This window comes from Palaemon carinicauda, chromosome 43, assembly GCF_036898095.1.
Source record: "Palaemon carinicauda isolate YSFRI2023 chromosome 43, ASM3689809v2, whole genome shotgun sequence".
Classification (NCBI taxonomy): domain Eukaryota; kingdom Metazoa; phylum Arthropoda; class Malacostraca; order Decapoda; family Palaemonidae; genus Palaemon; species Palaemon carinicauda.
This window is the reverse complement of record NC_090767.1, coordinates 12,843,423-12,864,690: the sequence shown is the minus strand read 5'-3', so window position 1 is coordinate 12,864,690 and position 21,268 is coordinate 12,843,423. Positions and strand designations below refer to the sequence as shown.

The 21,268-nt window shown below is 50.3% G+C and overlaps 1 protein-coding gene across 1 annotated transcript in view; it reads left to right on the top strand.

Annotated features, from left to right (window-relative positions):
• Positions 1-21,268, top strand: part of LOC137633586 (speckle targeted PIP5K1A-regulated poly(A) polymerase-like) — a 388,889-nt gene that overhangs the window by 315,759 nt on the left and 51,862 nt on the right. Inside the window, exons 3-4 of the mRNA XM_068365855.1 lie at positions 8,518-9,025; positions 9,294-9,402. Of these exons, the coding sequence (XP_068221956.1) occupies positions 8,845-9,025; positions 9,294-9,402 (290 nt within the window). The 5' untranslated portion in view covers positions 8,518-8,844. The remainder of the gene's footprint in view (positions 1-8,517; positions 9,026-9,293; positions 9,403-21,268) is intronic.

Here is a 21,268-nt window from a genome sequence, read left to right as displayed (position 1 = left end):
CATCGTCCTCGTTGACAGCCTTTAATCTCTTTTCTGCTTTTCCTCTACAGCTTGTGTGTGTGTTTGAAGTTGACTACCTTGATCTTTGCTATGCGTACATGCCCTGGTGTTGCCGGCCGCCCTTGTGGGACCTTTATGTCGGCCTTCGATACGGATCCTCACACCCTTTGCCCTCAGTGTCGGGGCCGACGGTGTGACCAGGAAAACGTGTAGTGAGTGTAGGGAGTGGTCTGCCTCCCAGTGGGAGAGGTTTGGCCGCCGGCGTAAGAAGAAGTCCAAGAGAGACCGTTCTCCTTCGGGGGTTGCCTCGAAGGAGAAAGGTTCTCGGGACTTCTTTCGTCGCCCAAACCTCGTCCGGCTCCTAAGGAGAGTCGGCCGAATGGTAGCGCAGGCCCTAGTTCTGTTTCCCGACCTGGGGGGGGGAGAGGGCGTCGCCTCCCATAGCGGGGCGGTTCCCCCTCCTCCTACGGGGGAGGTTATTGATAATTCATTGTCTAATGATGATCTTTTACATATTTGGGCTTCCCTGGGGCTTAAGGGCTTGCCCTCCAGGGTCGCCCTGATTGACCTTGTCTCGTTGGGGGCCGCCGTTAAGCAGTCGCCGGCGGTAGCAGAGGTAGACCCTCTGTCTATTGTCGACGTCGTGGTGGCAGAGGCCTCCGACGGGGCGGGGCAATCCTCTGCAGGTGTAGTTGAGGATGTTGGTGCTGACGGCTCTCCTCCCCCTTCCGTACATCCTTCGAAGGGGGAAGTGAGTCCTACGGGCTCTTCTGCTGTTCAGCTTCCCTCTAAGGGGAGTGCCTTGTCTGAGACTCCCCTTCGGAGGACTGATGGTCCTGATGATCTTCCCCGTGGCCGCCTTCGCCATAAGGCTCACCGTCCGCTGCGTCGCAAGGGCCTCCCATCCCCTTATAAGGGGGTTAAGAGGCGCCTTTTTGGATCTTCTTCCTCCAAAGGGGACTCTCCTCGTCGTACTCAGCCTATAGCTCCTGCTCCTTTGGACCTCTGCGGACTGGTCTCCTACTCCTGCTAGAACTTCACCTTCTGGGGACCTTGTCACCCGACGGGCAACGGTCCCTTCGGGGCAAAGGGATTCTTCCCTTTCACGTGCAGCGTTAGCGCACAGGCGCTCTCCTGCTCGTCAAGGCTCTCCTGCTCGTCAGCGCTCACCTGTTCGCCAGCGCTCTCCTGATGTTCGCCCTCCTTCTCGTCAGCGCTTTCCTGAGGATATCCTCCATCCTGTGGTTCCTGAAGAGCGCTCAGCGCGCCAGTGTTCCCCTGCTCGCCCTTCTGCAGTGTTAGTGCACAGGCACTCTCCTGCTCGTCAGCGCTCTTCTGATCGTCAGCGCTCTCCGTGTTCGTCACCTGTTCGTCACGCTCTTTTGAGGATCGTCGCCCTCTTGCTCGCCAGCACTCCCCTGTGGTCTCTGAACATCGTGCAGTCCCTGTTGGGCACCCTGCGCGCCATCAGTCTCCTGAGCTCTCTCGCGATCCTCATCTTGTTTCTACTCAACATCGTCCGCGTTCTCCAGCGCGTGTTTCTAAAGCACATGTTCGCCCACGCGCCTACGCTCTTCCTGTTCCTGTTCGTGAACGCGCCGCGCCAACTGCTCCTTCACAGGATTTCGCGTCGTCTTGCTCGCCAGCGATCACCTGCTCGCCAGCGTTCACAGACGATCCTAGTATCGCCTGCTCATCAGCGTTCTCCTACGCGTCAACGATCACCTGATCATCGGCGATCTCCGGACCGCCCGCGTGACTTGCAGCCTGCGCGCACGCGGTCTCTAACGCGTCGTCGGCCAGAGATTCTGGAAGGACATGGTTCGCCCTCTGCTAGCTCTCCATCGCGCGATCATTCACCTGCGCGCTATCGCTCGCCAACGCGCCATCGCTCACCTGCGCGCCAGCGTTCGCCAGCTCACCACCGATCGCCTGCTCGCATCGCTCTCCCTCGCGCTACAGGTCTCCTGACCTACGTCGCCAGCGATCTTCGGAGCATTCTCACTCGCCCACGCGGCAACGCATTCCCTCGCCATCGCGCCAACGCATTCGTTCGCCGACTTGGCCACGCGCTCGTTCGCCTGTACGCCCTCGCGCCAACTCGCCTGCGCGCCCTCGTGCCCACTCGCCTGCGCGCCCGCGCGACCATTGTTCGCAGAAGAATATGGTACGCAGACTTACTACCAGGCTGCGATCTCAATCCCACTAACTCTCTGCTAAATGGATGGCCTTGTCGGAAACAATGGACAGTGACGGGCAAGGGGACCCATCATGCAAATTTTTTCATTTATCTTTTATTAAAGTACAGAGTAGATATGCACATCATCATCATCATCAACATCATCTGCTGCACCCATCGACACAAAGAGCCTCGGTTAGATTTCGCCAGTCGTCCCTATCTTGAGCTTTTAAATCAATATTTCTCCATTCATCATCATCTACTTCACGCTTCATAATCCTCAGGCATGTAGGCCCGAGTCTTCTAACTCTTTTAGTGCCTCTAGGAACACAATTGAAAGTTTGGTGAACTAATCTCTCTCGGGGAGTGCGAAGAGCATGCCCAAAACATCTTCATCTACCCCTCTCCATGATCTCATCCACATATAACACTCGAGTAATCTCTCTTATTTCAAATCCTGTCCTGTCATTTAACTCCCAATATCCTTCTGAGGGCTTTGTTCTCAAATCTACTAAGTCTGTTGGGTATTGTTTCATTGTAATACCATACAATAACACCGATCTCACTAAACTGATGTATAGCCTGATTTTTATATGCAATTTGAGGTGATTTGATTTCCAAATTTTACTTAACTTTGCCATTGTCTGATTTATTTTTTTCAATCTTGCATTAAACTTAGATTCTAAATTCTATGCTCACACAAAGAGAACTCGCTTTAGGTTCAATCGCTTGTTTGGTCTCCTTGCCCATCACTTCGTTGTTTCCGACAGGTCCATTTAATACCTCCGCCAACAAAGTTGGGAGGATGTTATGTTTTCACCACAGTGTGTCTTTTTGTTTGTGTGTAAACAATTCCTGGCCACAACTTTACTCATTGAGTAGTGAAACTGTTAGGGATTAATTGTTATGGTGAGACATGGAAGTGATTCAATTTTGAAAGTCTTAAGTCAAAGGCTAAGATTGAGGAACATGCTGCTGTGGCGGAGATCTGCGCTCTACTGAATGCCCCTCTAGTTAGGTCATAACAAGACAACCTGATAATCACCACATAATTTTGGTTCCAAGTTCATTTATATATGGCCAAGCCGATGAATTGGAAGGAGCACTAGTTGTCACTTGTTGTGACCAAAGTGGTAACAGGACATGATGGGGGAAACGCATAAGTCGCCCACTCGATCTTCAAAGATCTGACTTCAATAATCGGGGTACCAACAAGTGACTTGAGAAACTCGATATCCTGCCTAAGGTTCTTCTTGGTCTTGGCAACTTTTAGCCAAAGACAATGCAATGTCATCGAAAGGTTTCTTCTTCCCGACAAGTCCTCCAGCGTCCGAGTTAAACCACTGTCTACCATCTTCATTTCTTGAAGATACATCGGGACGGTGATCTTAATAAATAATGATGAACTGTCCATAACAGAAAGCCCTGAAGCCTTTTGTCTCCATCACATAGCAGTTAACTCATGCTGTATGGAGTAATGGGTCTCACAGTCAAGGAAGGTCATGGAGTCGTAGGCTATCATCTGACACTTTCCTGGATGCTGCAAGGATTCCTGGCACGCAAGCACCAGCACCCTCACCTGAAGCGTCAACAAGCACCACCTAGGTATATGTCACCTGTTCAGAAGTGGGCTACTGCCACCAGCCTAGGAGGAAAACTATTGCAGTGCAAACTACAGTACTCCAAAGTGGAGGGCAGCAGCCGCTAGAGCTACCCAGACCCTGTCATGCTGTTTTAGTTCAACCAATAGCAGAGAGAGTCAGAGCAATAGTAAGTCTAGTACTTCTTCTCAGGTATTTGAGAACTCAAAGGCCAGAAAGTCCAATGGTACTGAGGAGTGTCATAGGACATTAAACACCAGGCATTCAGTGTAGAAGATGGGGCTACATCGAAGGAGGATGCAAGTAGTATAGGCAGCTTGCTCCTAGTATTCCGGTGGCAGCCGCAAAGGATACCCTCATAACCAGAACAGGTCATTGCACATCCAATGACTCTTTCAGGACTGGCCACTGCTTACTTACCCTGACACTGTCCAAAGCATCTCCTACTGACTCCTTCAAGGATGATGCAGAAACCGAGGCCGGACTGAGAATCCTTCGTAGGATCAACCTGGCACAGTTGACTACTGACTCACTCATGGTTGCCCTAGTGACCTTGTCTGAGTTATCATCCGGAGTGTTTGATGCTCTCGTTGCGGTGCCTGACACCATTGGACTGAAGGTTGTAGGGTGAACAGATCTTAAGACCTTAGGTACTGTGCTGCTGATCCCATACTGCATTCGCTACAAATTTGTTCCATGTTGTGCCTTGAGGGACTAAGGCTGATGCAGAGCACTTGGTGCTGGGGTACCAGTTCTTGATGGAAAATGGGGTGTTAGGTGACAGTACTTCCAGAGATCCTCTTTGGGAGTGTTACGTGCCAGTACTTGGAGCCTGTGCTGGATGTCCATGCAGCTGATTCAAGTAGGATTGATTGTATTTAGCCCAAACTTATTCCTGTTAATGTAGCTTTTCCTGAATAGCTTGACACCTAGCCTGTCTGTCCAACTGATGGCCGGAGATGTATTATGATTGCGGCATCAAGAAAAGCTACATCAATGCCTGGATCCTTCTCAGAAGGACCAGTTCATCTGAGATAGACCTCTTCCAATATGCCTGATTCATGTGTCAGGTTGCATTCCTGTGCTATCAGGCAGGATAGAGGAGCAGCATCCACCACTGCCATGGTGAATACCTTGCCCAAGATATCACCCTTCTTGATCTCGGCAGTTCCTTCCAGTAAACCCTTGACTAAGGCTGAGGCTTTGGCATCTTTCAGTTATAGTATGCCTGTTATTGCTGTAGCTTTTATTGACAGATCGGGAGTCATGATGCCCCCATCAACATCTTCATCAAATCCAGTTACTCTGAACGATAGAAGTTACGTTCGCTAAACTTACTTACTTATCTCCCTTTGTGAGAGACAATGCTGTACGCACTATCGGTTGAAATGAAAGACGCCGCCCTCCATTCCCCTTACTGGATGAGATATCTCTTTCGGGATAGAGAGAAACATGTGAAATTTTTTGCTACTATTGCTGTCCCTCATAAGTAAAGTTCCAGAGAACCAAATCTTTGGCTGTGATACTTGTTGCAGAGTTCCAGAGATAACAGGTTAATCTCTGGAGGTGGAGCCTACCATGGAATGAATCACTGAAGTTCAACCGTCCGGAGTTAGTCTGGTTTCTCTGCATGGTTTTGTGAGAGGGGTTGAGGTATGAGTTCTAAGGGCTCTGTCCCTCTCCTCAAGTGCCATTGCAAAAGACCTGTCACAGGCGTCTTCTATTCATGCACACAAACTCCCAGACGACATCTCCTGAGAGGTGAGTTTTCTCATTTCAGTCCTCTGTTTTTCACAATCAACGAGAGCACTTTCCAAGCATACGAGTGAGGGCTGCTGCTGCTCATTTCTGGTCTCTACAAGATGAAGAGCCACAAGTACAATGACAGTCACCTCTTGGCCCTTCTCCACACTTAGTATCATGATGTAAAACTTGGGCAAGTCTTTGATCGCAGCCACGTGCACAATTGTTGATGAATGTCTCCACAAGAAAGAGAAATGACAAGAACACTATAGACTCCACCCCTGCCAAAGCCTGCACGAACACGATTGTCTTAACGTGCGAGAGCCGGGACAAACACGATCGTCTCCCACACACGAGCTTCAACGTACACGATTGTATAAGCAATGATTGTCCTCGCATACGTTTGTCTACGCCCAGGAACTGCGGTCTAGCATGGTAACTTACCTTATTGGTCTTCACCTGTTGCCCAGCCGAGTGACGACAACACCGCTGATCAGTACCCATTCTGAAAGGTAGAAGATGATCTCTATTGCCTTTGGTTCTTTGTGACAATGACCTAGAATCCAAGCAAACATGACTTCAATAATTCTTCTTTTCCCTTCAAAGGGAACTAGTGCGGCAAGAATGACTTACCTTCCTTTTTTTTGTGGGGAACACCACTAAGGGACCACTCTGAATGCAAGGACTTGGAGCCAGTATAACGGATCTAACTTAGCCTTTTGGAAAAACCTGTCGGTGGTGCATGTCATGAAGGCTGGAGTCTGGAAGCTTCAGGGAACCTTAATAGGCCACTATCCACAAGTCTTGAGGTCTGCTTTCATTGGAACTTGAGGTAGGTTACTGGCCAAGAAACATCTTGTCTGGTCCCCTGCGATATTTGCGTGATCAGATGTTGATGCGGGTGAGGTAGTAGGTTGGCCAGGTCACCAGCCCCCCAATGAAATACTACCGCTAGAGAGTTATAGGGTCTTCTGACTGGCCAGACAGTACTACATTGGATACTTCTCTCTCTTTATGGCTCATTTTACTTTTACCTACACATACACCGAATAGTCTGACTTATTCTTTACATATTCTCCTCTGTCGTCATACACCTGAGAACGCAGATTACCAAACAATTCTTCCTTGTTCAAGGAGTTAACTGCTGCAATATAACTGTATAACTGCTGCAATATAACTGTATAACTGTTCAGTGGCTTCTTTAATCCTGGTAAGGGAAGAAGAGACTCTTTAGCTATGGTAAGCAGCTCTTCTAGGAGAAAAACACTCTAAAATCAAACCATTGTTCTCTAGTCTTGGGTAGTGCCATAGCCTCTGTACCATGCTCTTCTTCCTCTGTCTTGAGTTAGAGTTCTCCTGCTTGAGGGTACACTCGGGCACACTATTCTATCTTGTTTCTCTTCCTCTTGTTTTGTTAGAGTTTTACCCTTTTGTTATTTTCAACTTTTTATAGTTTATATATGAAAGATTTATTTAAATTGTATTAGTGTTCTTATACTTCTCTTTCAGTTTTTCCTAATTTCCTTTCCTCGCTGGGCTATTTTCCGTGTTGGAGCCCTTGGGCTTATAGCATCCTGCTTTTCCAACCAGCCTTGTAGCTGAACAAGTAATAATGATAATATAAAACCGTACTGATTAGTCACATGAAATTGAAATCAATATTCTCATTATTATTATTTTTATTGTTGTTAAAAGCTAAGCTGCAACCCTATTTGGAAAAGCAGGATACCAAGCCCAAGGCCTCCAACAGGGAAAAATAGCCCAGTGAGGAAGGGAAACAAGAAAATGAATACATTACAAGAGAAGTAATACAATGAAAAATATTTTAAGAACAGTCACAACATTAGATTAGATTTTCCATATATAAACTATAAAAACTTAATATTAACCAGAGCAAGATAAATAAGATTGAACAGCGTTCCCAAGTGTACCCTAGGGCAAGAGAACTCTAATCCAAGACAGTGGAAGACCATGGTACAGAGGCTCTAACACTATCTAAGAATAGAGAACTTTGATTTTGGAGTGTCCTTCTAGAAGTGCTGCTTACCATAGCTAAAGAGTCTCTTCTACTCTTACCAAGAGGAAAGTAACCACTGAACAATTACAGTGCAGTAATTAACCCCTTGAGCAAAGAATTGCTTAGTAATCTCAGTGTTGTCATGTGTATGAGGACTGAGGAGAATGTGGAAAGAATATGTCAGACTATTCGGTGTAAGTGTAGGGAAAGACGGAATGAGCCGTAACCAGAGAAAGGGATCCAATGTAGTACTGTACTGTCTGGCCAGTCAAAGGACCCAGTAACTCTCTAGCGATAGTATCTCATTGACATTGTTTCGCGGCACGCTTGAAATAATCTTGTGGCGCGCCGGTTAAGAATTCGTTATAGAAGCATCCTCCCACCCAAGGCAGAGTCTCCTATTAAACGACTCGGGTTTGTACGAATTACTTTTAAAATTTCTGATTATGAACATATGCCAATAATAAATAAGATAAAAGTAGTTTCATATATATATATATATATATATATATATATATATATATATATATATATATATATATATATATATATATATATATATATATATATATATATATATATATATATACTGTATAGTTAATATGAATATGTCTTAGCTATGTAACTATTATCATCATTTTTAATTATCATTGTCATCATTATTATTATTAGGTAAACTACAACCCTAGATAGAAAAGCTGGATGCTATAAGCTTTACAAGGGATCCAACAGGGAAAATTAGCCCAATGATGGAAGAAATAAACTATATGAAAAGTGTTGAACATAATTTGTAAAATATTTTGAAATGAATAACAATGTTAGAATATATGCCGTATATAAACTATGAAGAGAGACTTAGTTTAACCTGTTTAACGTAACATTATAAGGATATACTGCTTATCAAAGTGTATAGAATATTAGTAATAGATTGGAATGTTTCCGCGAACGACATCATTTGACATTTTCTTCTTTTTCAGGAGAACGGCTGCAGTAAAAGTTCTGAGTAGATGCACACTATCAATGGACACCCGTACACTGTTTAGAGTTTGAATGATGTGATTCTGTGCCATTTTGATTCTCATAAACCTCCCTGTGGATTCTCCATCCCCTTTGAAGTGGTTTATTTCATGCACAAATAGGTTTTAAAAATATAATTGTTACTCTTTCCTCGTATCATTCAAGTTTCATACATGTTAAGAACACATGTGCACCGTCTGTCGCGGCACTCGGTAAGTTTGTTGCGGTTTGGCCCGGTGAAGGCAGGCGTACGTTAGTTCACAGCCGAAGACAGATCTAGCTTAAACATGGCCGCCGGGCAGGGCGTGTTGGACCGCCTGTCGCTGGCTTGCAGCGTGTGCAAGACGGAGCCCCTGGAGAAGTTGCACTATGTCTCGCACGTCCTCGGCAAGAGGCACCAGAAGAATCTAAAGAACCGGAGCAAGGCGCTGAGGAAGGACGAAATGGCTCGGACTCTCCACATCACAGGTTGGCGTCAGGGTCTAGCTTATGTTCTCTCGTCTGGGTTCAGAAATTTGGCTGAATAAATAAAGTAAAAAAAATCAATTTACACATTGGGATCTCTTTATCAAGCAATAACGTCTCCTTTTTCTTATGATTATGGTAGTTTTATAACATAAATGATGTATTTAATGCAAGGATATCAACACTACTAAAGACGTATCCCTCAAAGTTTGACTTGTTAACTAAAGCAACAGTAACTGGAAGGTTGACGTAAACAGTGTCATCGTTGCAGGCTTCAAGAAGGACACTCCCGCGGAGACGATATTGGGCGCCTTCTACCGGTACGAAGTGGTGAACATCAGCCCTTTTCCGAACTACTGCTTCGTGGAGTTGAGAAGCCGGTACGATCTCTCTCTCTCTCTCTCTCTCTCTCTCTCTCTCTCTCTCTCTCTCTCTCTCTCTCTCTCTCTCAAAATAGCGAATACTTGTAATAGGCTTCTCGCAGCTGTATTAAACAGTAACTCGGTAAATTGCTCTACCAAAAAGCAAATGGAGTCTTTGCGGATGGACTAAAAAGTCTTTGTTCCGTAACTGGAATACAAATCACGCTATTTAATAGGGGTATTACTTTCAGCGTAGCTGAAATGACGAGCCATTGAAATTTAACGAGGGTTTACTACCCACACCGCTAGTTAGCGGGGATAGGGGAGGGTAGCTTGCTAAACCCCCACCCCCCCCCCCACCCCCACCCCCACCCCTCACACACACCTGTGCTTGAGCTCACTTTACTTTTGGCTCGGAGCAAGAACGGTTGTTTCCTCTCCTCGCCTGTTTTGGACTGCCATTAATTTTTGTCTTTTTACCTACTTTTTCTTATACTTGTAAATATATATATAAGCATTCTTAATGTTTATGTATATATATGTGTATAGAAATGTTGTAAGTTTTCTTTTCAGTGTTTGTGCTTTGTGTGTGATATCGACAACGACACTTGCGTAGCAAGGCCACCACAGTTCCACTTCGTCAGGAACGGCCTCTCTCTCTCTGGTCCATCGGTCTTCCCGTCGGCATATATCCGTTAATTCGGCCGCCGCAGGGGAATCATCATCACCTGGACCCTCTTTATTCAATTATTGTCTTCGCCTTTTCCTCTTTTCCTACGGGGAACTTGGATTCTGCGTGAAGGGAATGTGGCCTTTTAAAGATCAACTATGGTCTCTCTCTTCTCGAGGTCGTTCACCTTTACTACAACAACGTACTATTGCGGAAGCTCCTTTCCCGTGTGCGGGTTAGGTTGCTCTTCCGTTTGTTTGTCTCAATTATTTTTAGTTAAATCTAATTGTATTTTAACTTTTCAGCTTTCTCCGTGGGGAAAACTTCCCTTCGGGGGGTCAGCGGTTCTCACTATTAGTGAATATTCTTAGATGATTTGAATAATTATAATTCTGTTTTTATTACAGTTACTCCGCTCCCCCCCTTCTCCTGTGGATGTCATCTTGGGAAGGAAGGGCGCATACTTAATTCTTATTTTATGTTATTCCCTCGGGGTTCCTCTTCGGAGTTCCTCCCTAGGGAATTTCTGTTTAAATAATTATTTAATTTTATTTTTCCAGTTAACTATGCAGTTTTTCTTCGTTCGACTAAAGAGTGCCAACGAAGCAGAGCTGTCCTGTTCATGCCTGGGGAATCTGCCGTCACTGCCGTCCCTCAGAGGACGTCGTCATGGGCGTCATCCCTTCTCTTAGAAGTACTCCCGTGACAACATGGCCAGCACTTCAGATCATCTGAGAATGCTAAAGGAGGTTCAACTCCAGGGGTTGTACAACTTCCCTTCCGAGGGAGGTTTCCTCCCCAGGTGTAAAGTTGTTTTCTCCCTTCAGAGGGAGAACTTCCCATACGTTAATAAATTCATTGCCTCCGACTACTGTTGCTGCCCTTCGGCCAGACTTCTCTCCCCCCTTGCTGAGTTTCTCTTCCTTCAGGGGTGGAGCACAGTCATGGCAAGTCTCTTCTACGAAATGTTCACCTCTCTCGTTCGCGAGAGAGGCCTCTCATAGAGACTCCTCTTCGGAGGATCGCTACTGAAAAGGTCAGCTTGCTGATCCAACGGCCCTAAGGGGCGCCATCACGAGTGTCTTCAAGTCTCTTCTACGAAGTGTCACCTCTCTCGTTCGCGAGAGAGGCCACTCATAGAGACTCCTCTTTGGAGGATTGCTACTGAAAAGGTCAGCTTGCTGATCCAACGGCCCTAAGGGGCATCATCACGAATGTCTTCAAGTCTCTTCTACAAAGTAGTCACCTCTTCTTCGCAGGAGATGCCTCTCATAGAGACACCACCTCGGAGGATCAAGCAGACCTTCTAGTGACCTACCGATCTACCAGCGCAACCTTGTGCTGCAACGTAGTCCTTTGGACTTCGGTCCTGGACTCTAACACGGACCTTTTACGGTCCCATCGGTGGATGCTCGCCCTTCCAAAGGGCACATCCCAGTTCCTGATCGTCCTGCCAGCTGACCTACCGATCTACCAGCGCAACCTTGCGCTGCAACGAAGAACTTCGGTCCTGGACTCTAAAGCAGACCTACTTACGGTCCCCATCGGTGGATGCTCGCCCTTTTTTTTTTTAAAGGGCACATCCCAGTTCCTGATTGTCCTGCCATTGTTCAACCTACTAGCGCTACCTTCGCGCGCGCGCCGATCTTCTTACGCGCAAGCGCCGACGATCTTCTTACGCGCGCAAGCGCCGACGTTCTTTTTACGCGCGCAAGCGCCGACGATCTTCTTACGCGCGCAAGCGCCGACGATCTTTCGCGCGCGGGTACCGATGGTCTCGCGCGTGCGCGCTCTTATATACACGCGCGAACGCCAACGATCTTCCGTGCGCGAGTACCGATGGTCTCCCACGCGTTCCGCTCACCGACATTCTTACACGCGTGAGCGCTGACGATCTTCCGCGCGCGGGTACTGATGGTCTCCTGCGCGCGCTCTCAATAGCCTTCCGCGTGCGCGCACAACGATAGTTTTCCGCGCACGCACGTGCCAACAGTCTTGTATGCACGCGCGCGAGTGCGGATGGCCTCCTGCCCGCGCGCCAATAGTCTCGCGCGCGCCAACAGTCTTGCGCACGCGCCGACGATCTTCCGCGCGCGAGTGCCGATGGTCTCCTGCCCGCGCGCCAATAGTCTTCCGCGTGCGCCGATAGTCTTCCGCATGCGCCAATAGTCTTCTTCGCGCGCCAACAGTCTTGCGCACGCGCCGACAATCTTTCGCGTGTGGGTGCCGATGGTGTCCCGTGCGCGTTTCAATGATTTTTCACGTGCACTAGTGCCAACAAGCGCGCAAGTGCCAATGCTCTTTTGCGCACTTCATAGTCTTGCACGCGCGCGCGGCAACAGTTCCACGCGCACGGGCGACTTTCTTCCTCGCGCGAGCACCTATGGTCTACCGCATGCGCACCAACAGTATTGTGCGAGTGCGTGCCGACTTTCTTCTGCGCGCGGGCGCTGATAGTATCCTGCACGTGCGCCAATAGTCTACTGTGCAAGCGCTCTGACTGCCTTACATGCGGGCGCGCTCCGACGGCCTTCGCATGTGCGTGCTCCAATAATCTTGAGTGCACGCACACAGCCTTCCGTGCGCTCCGATGGTCTTTCGCACGCACGCGCCAACAATCTCCACGTACTACTCTCACGCACGCGCCAATGCTCCCACTCTTGCGCAACCAGTCACACACTTCGGTGCATTCTAGGGAGAATGCACAAAACTACACAGTGCCTTACGGCGCGCCAGCGATCTTCCTCACTTTCCTGCGCCCTCCTGCGCAGTTACGGTCCCCGGATTCATACATCAGCTCTTGCCAAAGAGTCGAGGCTTGCAGATCCAATGCACCAGTTCTTGCCTAAGAACCAGTACTTGCCTGCTCTCCAGGCAGATATTAAGCACCAGCATCATCCTGTGTGCCATCGCTCCAGACTCACCTACACACTCGCGCAATTGTCAGTAAAAAGGAGTAAAACTTTTTGGACAGGTCACCATTGCCCCTTTAATCCCCGCAAGCACATAAACATTGCCACCGGGAAAAGAGGAATAAGGCTCCACGGAAGGATTCAAGATCCCGAAGATTGCATCCTACAAGGGGAATCGAAACGGGGAATCCTTGGTCCCTGTCTCTTCTAAAGTTTCTTTTTTCCTTGACAGACCAGCGGCAGCAAGCAGGAAAGCCTCAACAGACTGATCTCTAGATCAGTGTTTGCTAATGACTAGTTCACAGTTTACTGATCGCTAGTTCACAGTTTACTGATCGCTAGGTCGCCGATCACCAGATCGCCATTTGCTAGCTCAATGCTGATCTGTGACCTCTAGTCCCTCCAATGACTAACGATCTCCAATTGTTAGCATTTCCAATCATCAATTGCTAGTCAATAACCAATCATCCGCTTCCTGATCACTAGATCACCGATGGGCAGCTCATCTTTCTTCGATCATTGAACTCGGCTCACTGATCTCTGACCAGCCCATCTTCAGCTTGCTCATCTCTGACCAATTAGGGGGGACCAAAATCAGCTGGCTGATCTCGAACTCGCCATCGGCGCACAGACCACCGATTCATTGGTCATCGGTTATTTGCCAGCAGTTCGTGACTTGAACTTACTAGTCAACCGCTTCCTGTAGTTCCTAGATCAGAAGTTATGCAACATAGTTCTCGCTACTGGCTGTTGGCCATCACGCTAAAGTGATCGGTAAATGTTCGACAACCCTCATCAACGGTTTGCTAACAGGGAACTACTTGCGAGCACTTTCCAACTGCTTAGTATCCACGATACCCAACGGTTAACCATTGGTTAACATTCGCCAGATTAATTCTATTCTAAGGAATAGCATCAATCCCATCAGGGCACGTGGTAAGGCTAAGCGTGGCCTGCCTTCTAAAGAAATTCTCTCTCAGAGAAGAATCCTTACACTGGGTGTCGCTCCTGTTCCTTTACGACACGAGTCAAGACTCCAGCGTCGACAATCTTCCATGCAAAAGGATCACCGAGTAGCTGTCACTTTGGGTCGATGTCCACTCCATGTTGGAGTTCGATCGAGGGTTAAGACCTCAGGTCTTCATTTGCACACTGGCCCTAAAGGGCACTTACTCCCAGGTCTAAACCATCCATCTAGGAAGGTTGGAAGATTCAGGCTAGACAAACAAGAAACACCAGTTCAAGGCACTGTGCTTCGGTCTTTCCATTACACCCATCCTGGTCTCACAGGATCGGCTTCCGTCTCCGCTCTCTTGGGACGACTGACTGACCTTAGCAGACTCAGTGGCAACCTTGCATTAAGACTGGAACTTCTGAAGTCTTTTTACCAAGATCCAGTGATCAGGGTAAACCTACAGAATCTTCCCTACTTCCCTCCCAGGAGAATGGTGTATTTGGGAATGATTCTAAACACCAATCTCCACAAAAACCTTCTCGAAACGAGAACGACTTCCATTCCAGGAGGCTGGAGTCGGAAAAAGAAGAAAGGAGGGACCATAGTGCTGCACCACATGACCTCAGCCCTCTGGACAGAGCCCAAAAGTACCTTCACTTAGATCTCTTGAGAGATGAAGGCCAACTTTTCGGTCCTTCAACAGCCTCATCGGTTCCTAACAGACCACTCAGTGATGTGATGGACGACACACCGCACACCACATAGAGACTCACATCGACAAGCAAGTAGGAACTGGCTTGTAGAATCTTCCCATCTAATAGTATAAACACTAAGATGGACCACAGTCCGTTCGGTACCACTATCAGCCCGCCTCATTCCAGACTGGAAGAACAGGCTCGCCGACAATCTGTGCACAGCATCTCAGATAGGTATAACGAATGGACTTTGGATCGCCATGTAGCCAACAAAGTCCCGACTTTACGAGGTCCTCCAACTAGGGGGTCTGTTCACAATGCTCCTGAACCCCAGGCTACCGTTGCTCACCAGCCCTAGACCTCAAGGCTCTCTGGCAACAACGGTGGGTACAACAATGACCTTTCGTCCCGTCCCTGTTTTATCTGGAGAAGGGCACTCAACAAGGCTAGAACATCGATCAACCTCTCAAGGACTCTCCTAGCTCCGCTATAGCATTATACAGAAAGGTCTCCAAACCTTTTGCAGCTCCTGATAGAGCCTCCAAGAGAACCCTCTCCGCATATCAGACGACCTACTTCGACACCTACCACAAGCTATAGCTTTGCTATGAGTGTACGCCTGATGACTACCCAATACCTCTCTGCGGAGAGGTTGTCTAGATACCTGAGGAGTTCCTCAGCATCAGTCTACCAGGCAGTATCACGTCTTGTGTGGTGGGCGTCCTGGGAAAGTGTTTCTTCTCTCGATACCTCGATTCCAGCAATAGCGGAATCCTCGAGTATATGCAAGAGGAAAAGATCCCCTATTTTCAGTTTTGACAGGTAAAGATGATCACTCAACCTTGATCCTTCACCTTCATACTGAAAGAAAGGGACACCCTTTCCTCGATAGACTTTTCCTAACTCAAACGAACTTACTACTTGCCTTTCCCTAGTCGGAATTGAGACCTTCCTCTCAGAACACAGTTCAATCTCCGATCCCTAAAGGGACCTCCTTGTGTTCCACTTCACCAGGCAGCAAATTTCCTCCTGATTTAAGAACACAATGTTCCTACACACTTGGACGGCAACCATACAAGTTAAGGAACTTCATGGTCTCTCTTTCGACACCGCCCATTATTGAGAAGGGCGAAAGACTAGGTTCAGTTTCGTTCCTGAGTATGTCACCAGGCACAGTCTCCAGAGGTGACGGATCCTACACAAGTCTCAACTAGGTAACGGTCGATCCAGATCATGCGTTACTGTACCCATGGTAAGGTATGAGACTTTACCTAAAGAAAACGGCAACAGCCTTGCTGGGTCCCTCCTCTTGTCAGCACCGAGAGAGACTAGAGGAGGATCACCAAAACATCATCTCGACATGATGACTCAGTGTCAGGGGCATAACTATGCCCCTGGTCCTTCTTAGCAGATTACTCTGTGACGCAGGTTTTACAAGAAAGGATGTGAATGCTCCAGGTGACTTTCACAACCTTTCTCCTGCAAGACGTGACCCACAGGAACTCGATACGATCTCTATCGGTCCGGTGGTGGTTGCACAACAGCTGGTTGTATACTTCAAGCTCCTTATTGGACAAGTAGCAGAAGGTTAAGGGCACTATTAGCCGGTTTTAGTCTGCGTGAATGAAAAGATTTGACTGGCTCTTATTCATTTCTTAATCCTACCCTCTCATGGGGAAAGCAGCATCCTGGGTTCTCTGCATAGCTGACCTCAAACCACTGCGGGTAAACCATGCTTCCTTGTGTTCCTAGTATTAAGACTAATACTGTTACGTCCCCATACCCTGACGAGGTGGTATTGGGAAAGTCCTAGGCTACAAGCTTCCATCTAAAGAACTTCAGAACAACTTCCTAGGACGAGTCACACTTCTTCATACATTCACACACAGCTTGCGTAGGCCGCAGTCCATGCGTAGCAAGGTTCTAGCGAGATGCAGGGACTATTTATTTCTTGGGTGCTTACACACTCCAATAACGAGCCCCCGGGCAAAGCCAAAAAGCCAGACTGGCAGGGACGTCCACCCATCCTAATGGGTGAGTTACCCCTATTAAATAGCGTGGTTTGTATTCCAGTTACGGAACAAATGACAAATTCGTAGATAATTTGTATTTGTTCCGTAACTGAATACAAACCACGCTATTTACATGGGGGTAATTACTTCGGCGCAGCCGATGACGAACCATAAAGTTTAAACTAGGGTTTCCTACCCCACCGCTAGTTGGGGGGGGGGGTGTAGGGGGGGGTAGCTAGCTACCCCTCCCCCCCTCACACACACCGGTAATTAACTCACTTTACTTTTGGCTCGGAGAGACGACAGACCTGTCAGCGCTCTCCTCTCTTTTGACTGCCATAATTTTTGTTTGCTTTTTCTTTCAGTTTTGTGTGTGAAGTTGGCCTCTACTCCTCCTTATGCACACTTGCTCTGGTCTTCCCGGCCGCCCTTGTGGGACCTTTATGTAGGCCGTAGAAACGGATCCTCACTCCTTATGCCCTCAGTGTAGGGGCCAACGGTGTGATAGTGCTAATTTGTGTATTGAGTGTAGGGAGTGGTCAACCTCCCAGTGGGAGAGGTTTGCCCGGCGACGTAAGAAGAAGACTAAAAGGGATCTTTCTTCTTCCTAGTCTTCTCGGGAGAGAGAAAATCCCAGGTCTTCTTCTTCCGCCGCCCATTCCTCCTCCGAAGCTCCCGCTCGGGCGGCCTCTTCCGAGAGGCCAGCGAGTGGTAGCGTAGACCGTCATGTTGTTGATGTCATTAACCGATCCCGTGGTGAGGGTGAGGTCGTTGCCTCCCATAGCGAGGCAGCTGCCCCTTCCCCCTCGGAGGAGGTGTTTGTTTCTAACAATGATCTTTTCCAGCTTTGGGCTTCCTTGGGACTCCAGGGTTCGCCCTCCAAGGAAGTCCTGTTTGACATGATCAAACGGGGTGCGGCCGCTGAACAACTGTCAACTACGGTGGAGATAGATCCTCTGTCTGTAGTTGACGTTGTTGTTTCGGAAACATCCCGTGGGTCTGTCTAAACACCTGTTCATGTGGCTGCGGTAGCTGAAGGCTACTTCGAGGGAGGAGCTTAGTCCTACGGTCTCTCCTTCCGCTGAGACTCTCTCTTGGGGGAGTTCTCTGGTAGAGACGCCTCTTCGGAGGCCCCATGATGGTCAGCTTGCTGATCTCACGGCCCCTCGTGGGCGAATAAGGCGGAAGGCTTGCCCTCCCCTTCGCCGTAGAGGTCTTCCTTCCCCCTTTAAAGGGCTTAGGAGTCGTCACCACAATCCTCTGCAGAGGACACCACTCGCCGCTCTCCTGTCCAGCCAGCTACCAACCTAGACCTCTCCGGGGATCATTCGCGATCCCCTTTGGAGGATGGTCGTCCTTAGGGACAAGGGTCTCCTCGACCTTCTACATCCAAGGCTGCTGACGCGCTTTACGCGCCTCCTGAGACTGCCACTGCGCAGTCTCCAGGCCTTTCGGGGTCTCAGCGACTTGAACGCAAAACTGCGCCTCTCGCCCCTAGGCGTAAGGCTCCGCCTCCTCGGTGCTCACCGTTAGGCGTTCGCGCCACTGTTCCTGTTGTGCGCCAGGGCTCCCCTGTGCGCCCACGCCCATCGGCAGCTGTTCCTGATGTAGCACGCAAGCGCCCTGCTACAGCGCCGCCACGCTCACCTGCGCACACGCTGCCAGTTCCTGTTAAGGCTCCTACGCGTCCACCGTTGCCAGCGCTTCGGCGCCCCCCAGTTCCTGTTCCATCGCGCGCGGTCCAAAAGGTTCCGGAGTTGGCGCACAGGCGTCCACAGGTCCCTGCGGACTCGTCGCGCCCCTCGGGGGAGAGACGCGATACGCGTCCCCGCGCAATTCCAGCTCCAGCGCTCACGCGCTCTCCAACACGATCACGTTTTGCGCCTACTCAGCGTATCGCTCCAGAGATTGCCAAGTCAGCGCACGGGCGCTCACGGCCGCCTCTGGAACCGTGCGAGTCTGCTACCGACACAATCGCGCGCGACGCTCATCCAACTCGTCCTGTTCCAGCTACGTGCCCTGAGCCTGTGTTCAAGGCAACAGTGGTTGCCCCAGAACACCCTCACGCTGTTCGCAGCGAGCGACCTCCGAAGCAGCGAACACCGGTGCGACCTGATCCTGATGTGCGCTATGCACACCCACGATTGCCAGCGCATCTAGCACACCCACAGGCGAATAGACCGGTCCTTCCCGACCGTCGCCCACAGGTCTCTCGCGACCCTGCTACAGCGCTATCGCCCCTCGGCCGGTTCTCCCAGACACGCTCACAGGCGCCCCTGTCATCTCGCGCCCCTCAGGGCCGCACCAGGTCGCTGAGCGCCCGCGCGTTCGGCCTCCTCCTGTCCCAGCTCTTGATCGCCATACGCCTTCACCATCACCTACGCGCTTTCGCGGTCTTGTTCCCGCTCTCGTGTCACCAGCGCGCCACCGCACCATCGCACCTGACCATCCACCTGCGCGCCATCACGCCCGCCCCCGCCCACGGGGGTGCGTGCGCGCGCGATTTTCCAGCATCACCCGCCCACGCGGGTGCCCGCGCGCGATTTTCCAGCATCGCCCGCCCAAGCGGGTGCGCGCACGCGATTTGGCACGTGCGCGCGATTTTCCAGCATCACGCTACTCTTCCGCGCGCGGCCCGGTTCACGAGCCCCAGCGCGATCGCCGATAGGCGGATTCTTCCTTGTCGCGCTCCCCTCCCTGCAAGCGCAGACCAGCGCTCGCCAGAGGGGGAGCGCTCCTCGGACAGGTCTAGGGATTCTTCTTTTCCAGCCCTGAAGGCGAACCCTCGTTCGTTGACTCCTCCTAGGGATCCTTCGATCCCCTTCCCTCCAGAGGGAGTATCAGTCAGCAGCCGTGGTTCTACACCCTTCTCAGAGCTCTCGTGCGGGCGATTAAGCCAGCCCTCTCTCATTCGGGTCGCGAACCAGCGGCAGTCTCCTCCCCCCTGAAGAGGAAGAGAGGAGTCTCTCCCATGGATCCTCCTCCGAGGCCTAGGCTATCCCCGCGTAGATCCTTACGCAAGGCTCCTACTCCACCTCAGACCTTCTCGCCCTCCCCTGCGGAGGAGTACCCCTCCTCTGGGGAGTCGGTCGAGCAGGAGGACTTCCCCATCGCACCAATGGAGGAAGTTCCTCCTATTTCCGAGAGGTCTCCTCGTCCTGAGGTGGAGAAGGACCTGCCTCCTTCACTTTTAGAGTCCTGTATCCCGCCCAGGAGGGAGCCTAAGGACTCTAATACGATTCCCAAATCGTCAGACAGGAACAGCCTAGGGCGGTCGAGGATGCCCACGTATCCCCCCAGTAAGAGCCCTTGGGGACAGGAGACTTCGCTGCAAGTCCATCGGGAGACGAGCACCAGGAGTTAAAACATGCGTTCTGGCAAGTCCTGACCCTCATGAGGAATCTAAACGGGATCCCAGACCCTGAGGTCCCACCTCGTGAAGGGAAGGACACGGTTCTGGACCGCGTCTATTGCACTCAAAAACCCTCTAGGGCCAGTGCAGCTTTGCCCTGGTCTCAGGGGATGAAGAGTGCCAGAGACAAGATCGAGGGGCAACTCGCAGAGCTTGCCTCCTCCAGCAAATCGAGTGCCGGGAATAAGCTCCTCCCTCCTCCTCGAGTCCATCAGAGGAGGTACTTCGAGATCCTCGAGGAGTCTTCGCTAAGTCTTCCCTTACGCCACTCCGTGGAAGAACTCACAGGGGGAGTCCCTCTTGAGAGACTCTCCAGCCGGCACGTGTCCTTCTCGGCTACTGAGATCCAGCGTCAGGAAAAGGTCATCAAACGCGCCATGCAGGCCGCTTCATGGCTCGACATCTGGCTGGGGTCTCTGGGCATCCTGGTGCGGTCCGAGGACCTCTCCAAGGAAAGCACCAGGAAAACGCTGGAAACCTTCCTCCTCTCGGGCACTCGGACCATCGAGTTCCTGTCCCACCAAGTCTCAAGCTTGTGGGCCAACACGATCCTCAAGCGTCGGGACGTGGTGGCCGAGAAGGTACCCAGCACCAAGTCTAGTAGGCTCAGACACTCTTCCATCCTCGGTAAGAGCCTGTTAGAGCCTAAGGACGTGGAGCTCACTGCCGAGAGGTGGAGGAAGTCCAACCAGGATTCCCTCATCCATAGGGCCAGCGAAGCCCAAGGTGTCTAAGCCCTTTCCTACCAAGGGCAGGAGGGGCGAGAAGTCCTGAAGGGGAGGCAAGAACCCTATAGGTACCGGCCAAGGCCGGAAACGCTAGGGGTGGCAATCCCCCTGCATGTCCACCAGTGGGGGGATGCCTTCAGAGTTGGGCAGCAAGGTGGCAGCAACTCGGGGTGGATACCTGGACGATCTCTGTGATCTCTTAAGGGTATCGCGTCCCGTTCACGGCATCTCTACCTCCCCTGACAGCGAATCCAGTGTCGTTGAGCTCCTTTGCCATGGGGTCAGCAAAAGGGCAGGCCCTCCGGGCCGAAGTCCAGACCATGTTGGAGAAGGACGCTCTCCAGGAGGTCGTGGACGGGTCCCCAGGCTTCTACAGTCGACTCTTTCTTGTGGAAAAGGCGTCTGGAGGCTGGAGACCAGTCATCGACCTCTCGACCCTGAACGGATTTGTCAAGCAGACTCCGTTCAGCATGGAGACGGCGGACACGGTCAGACTTGCA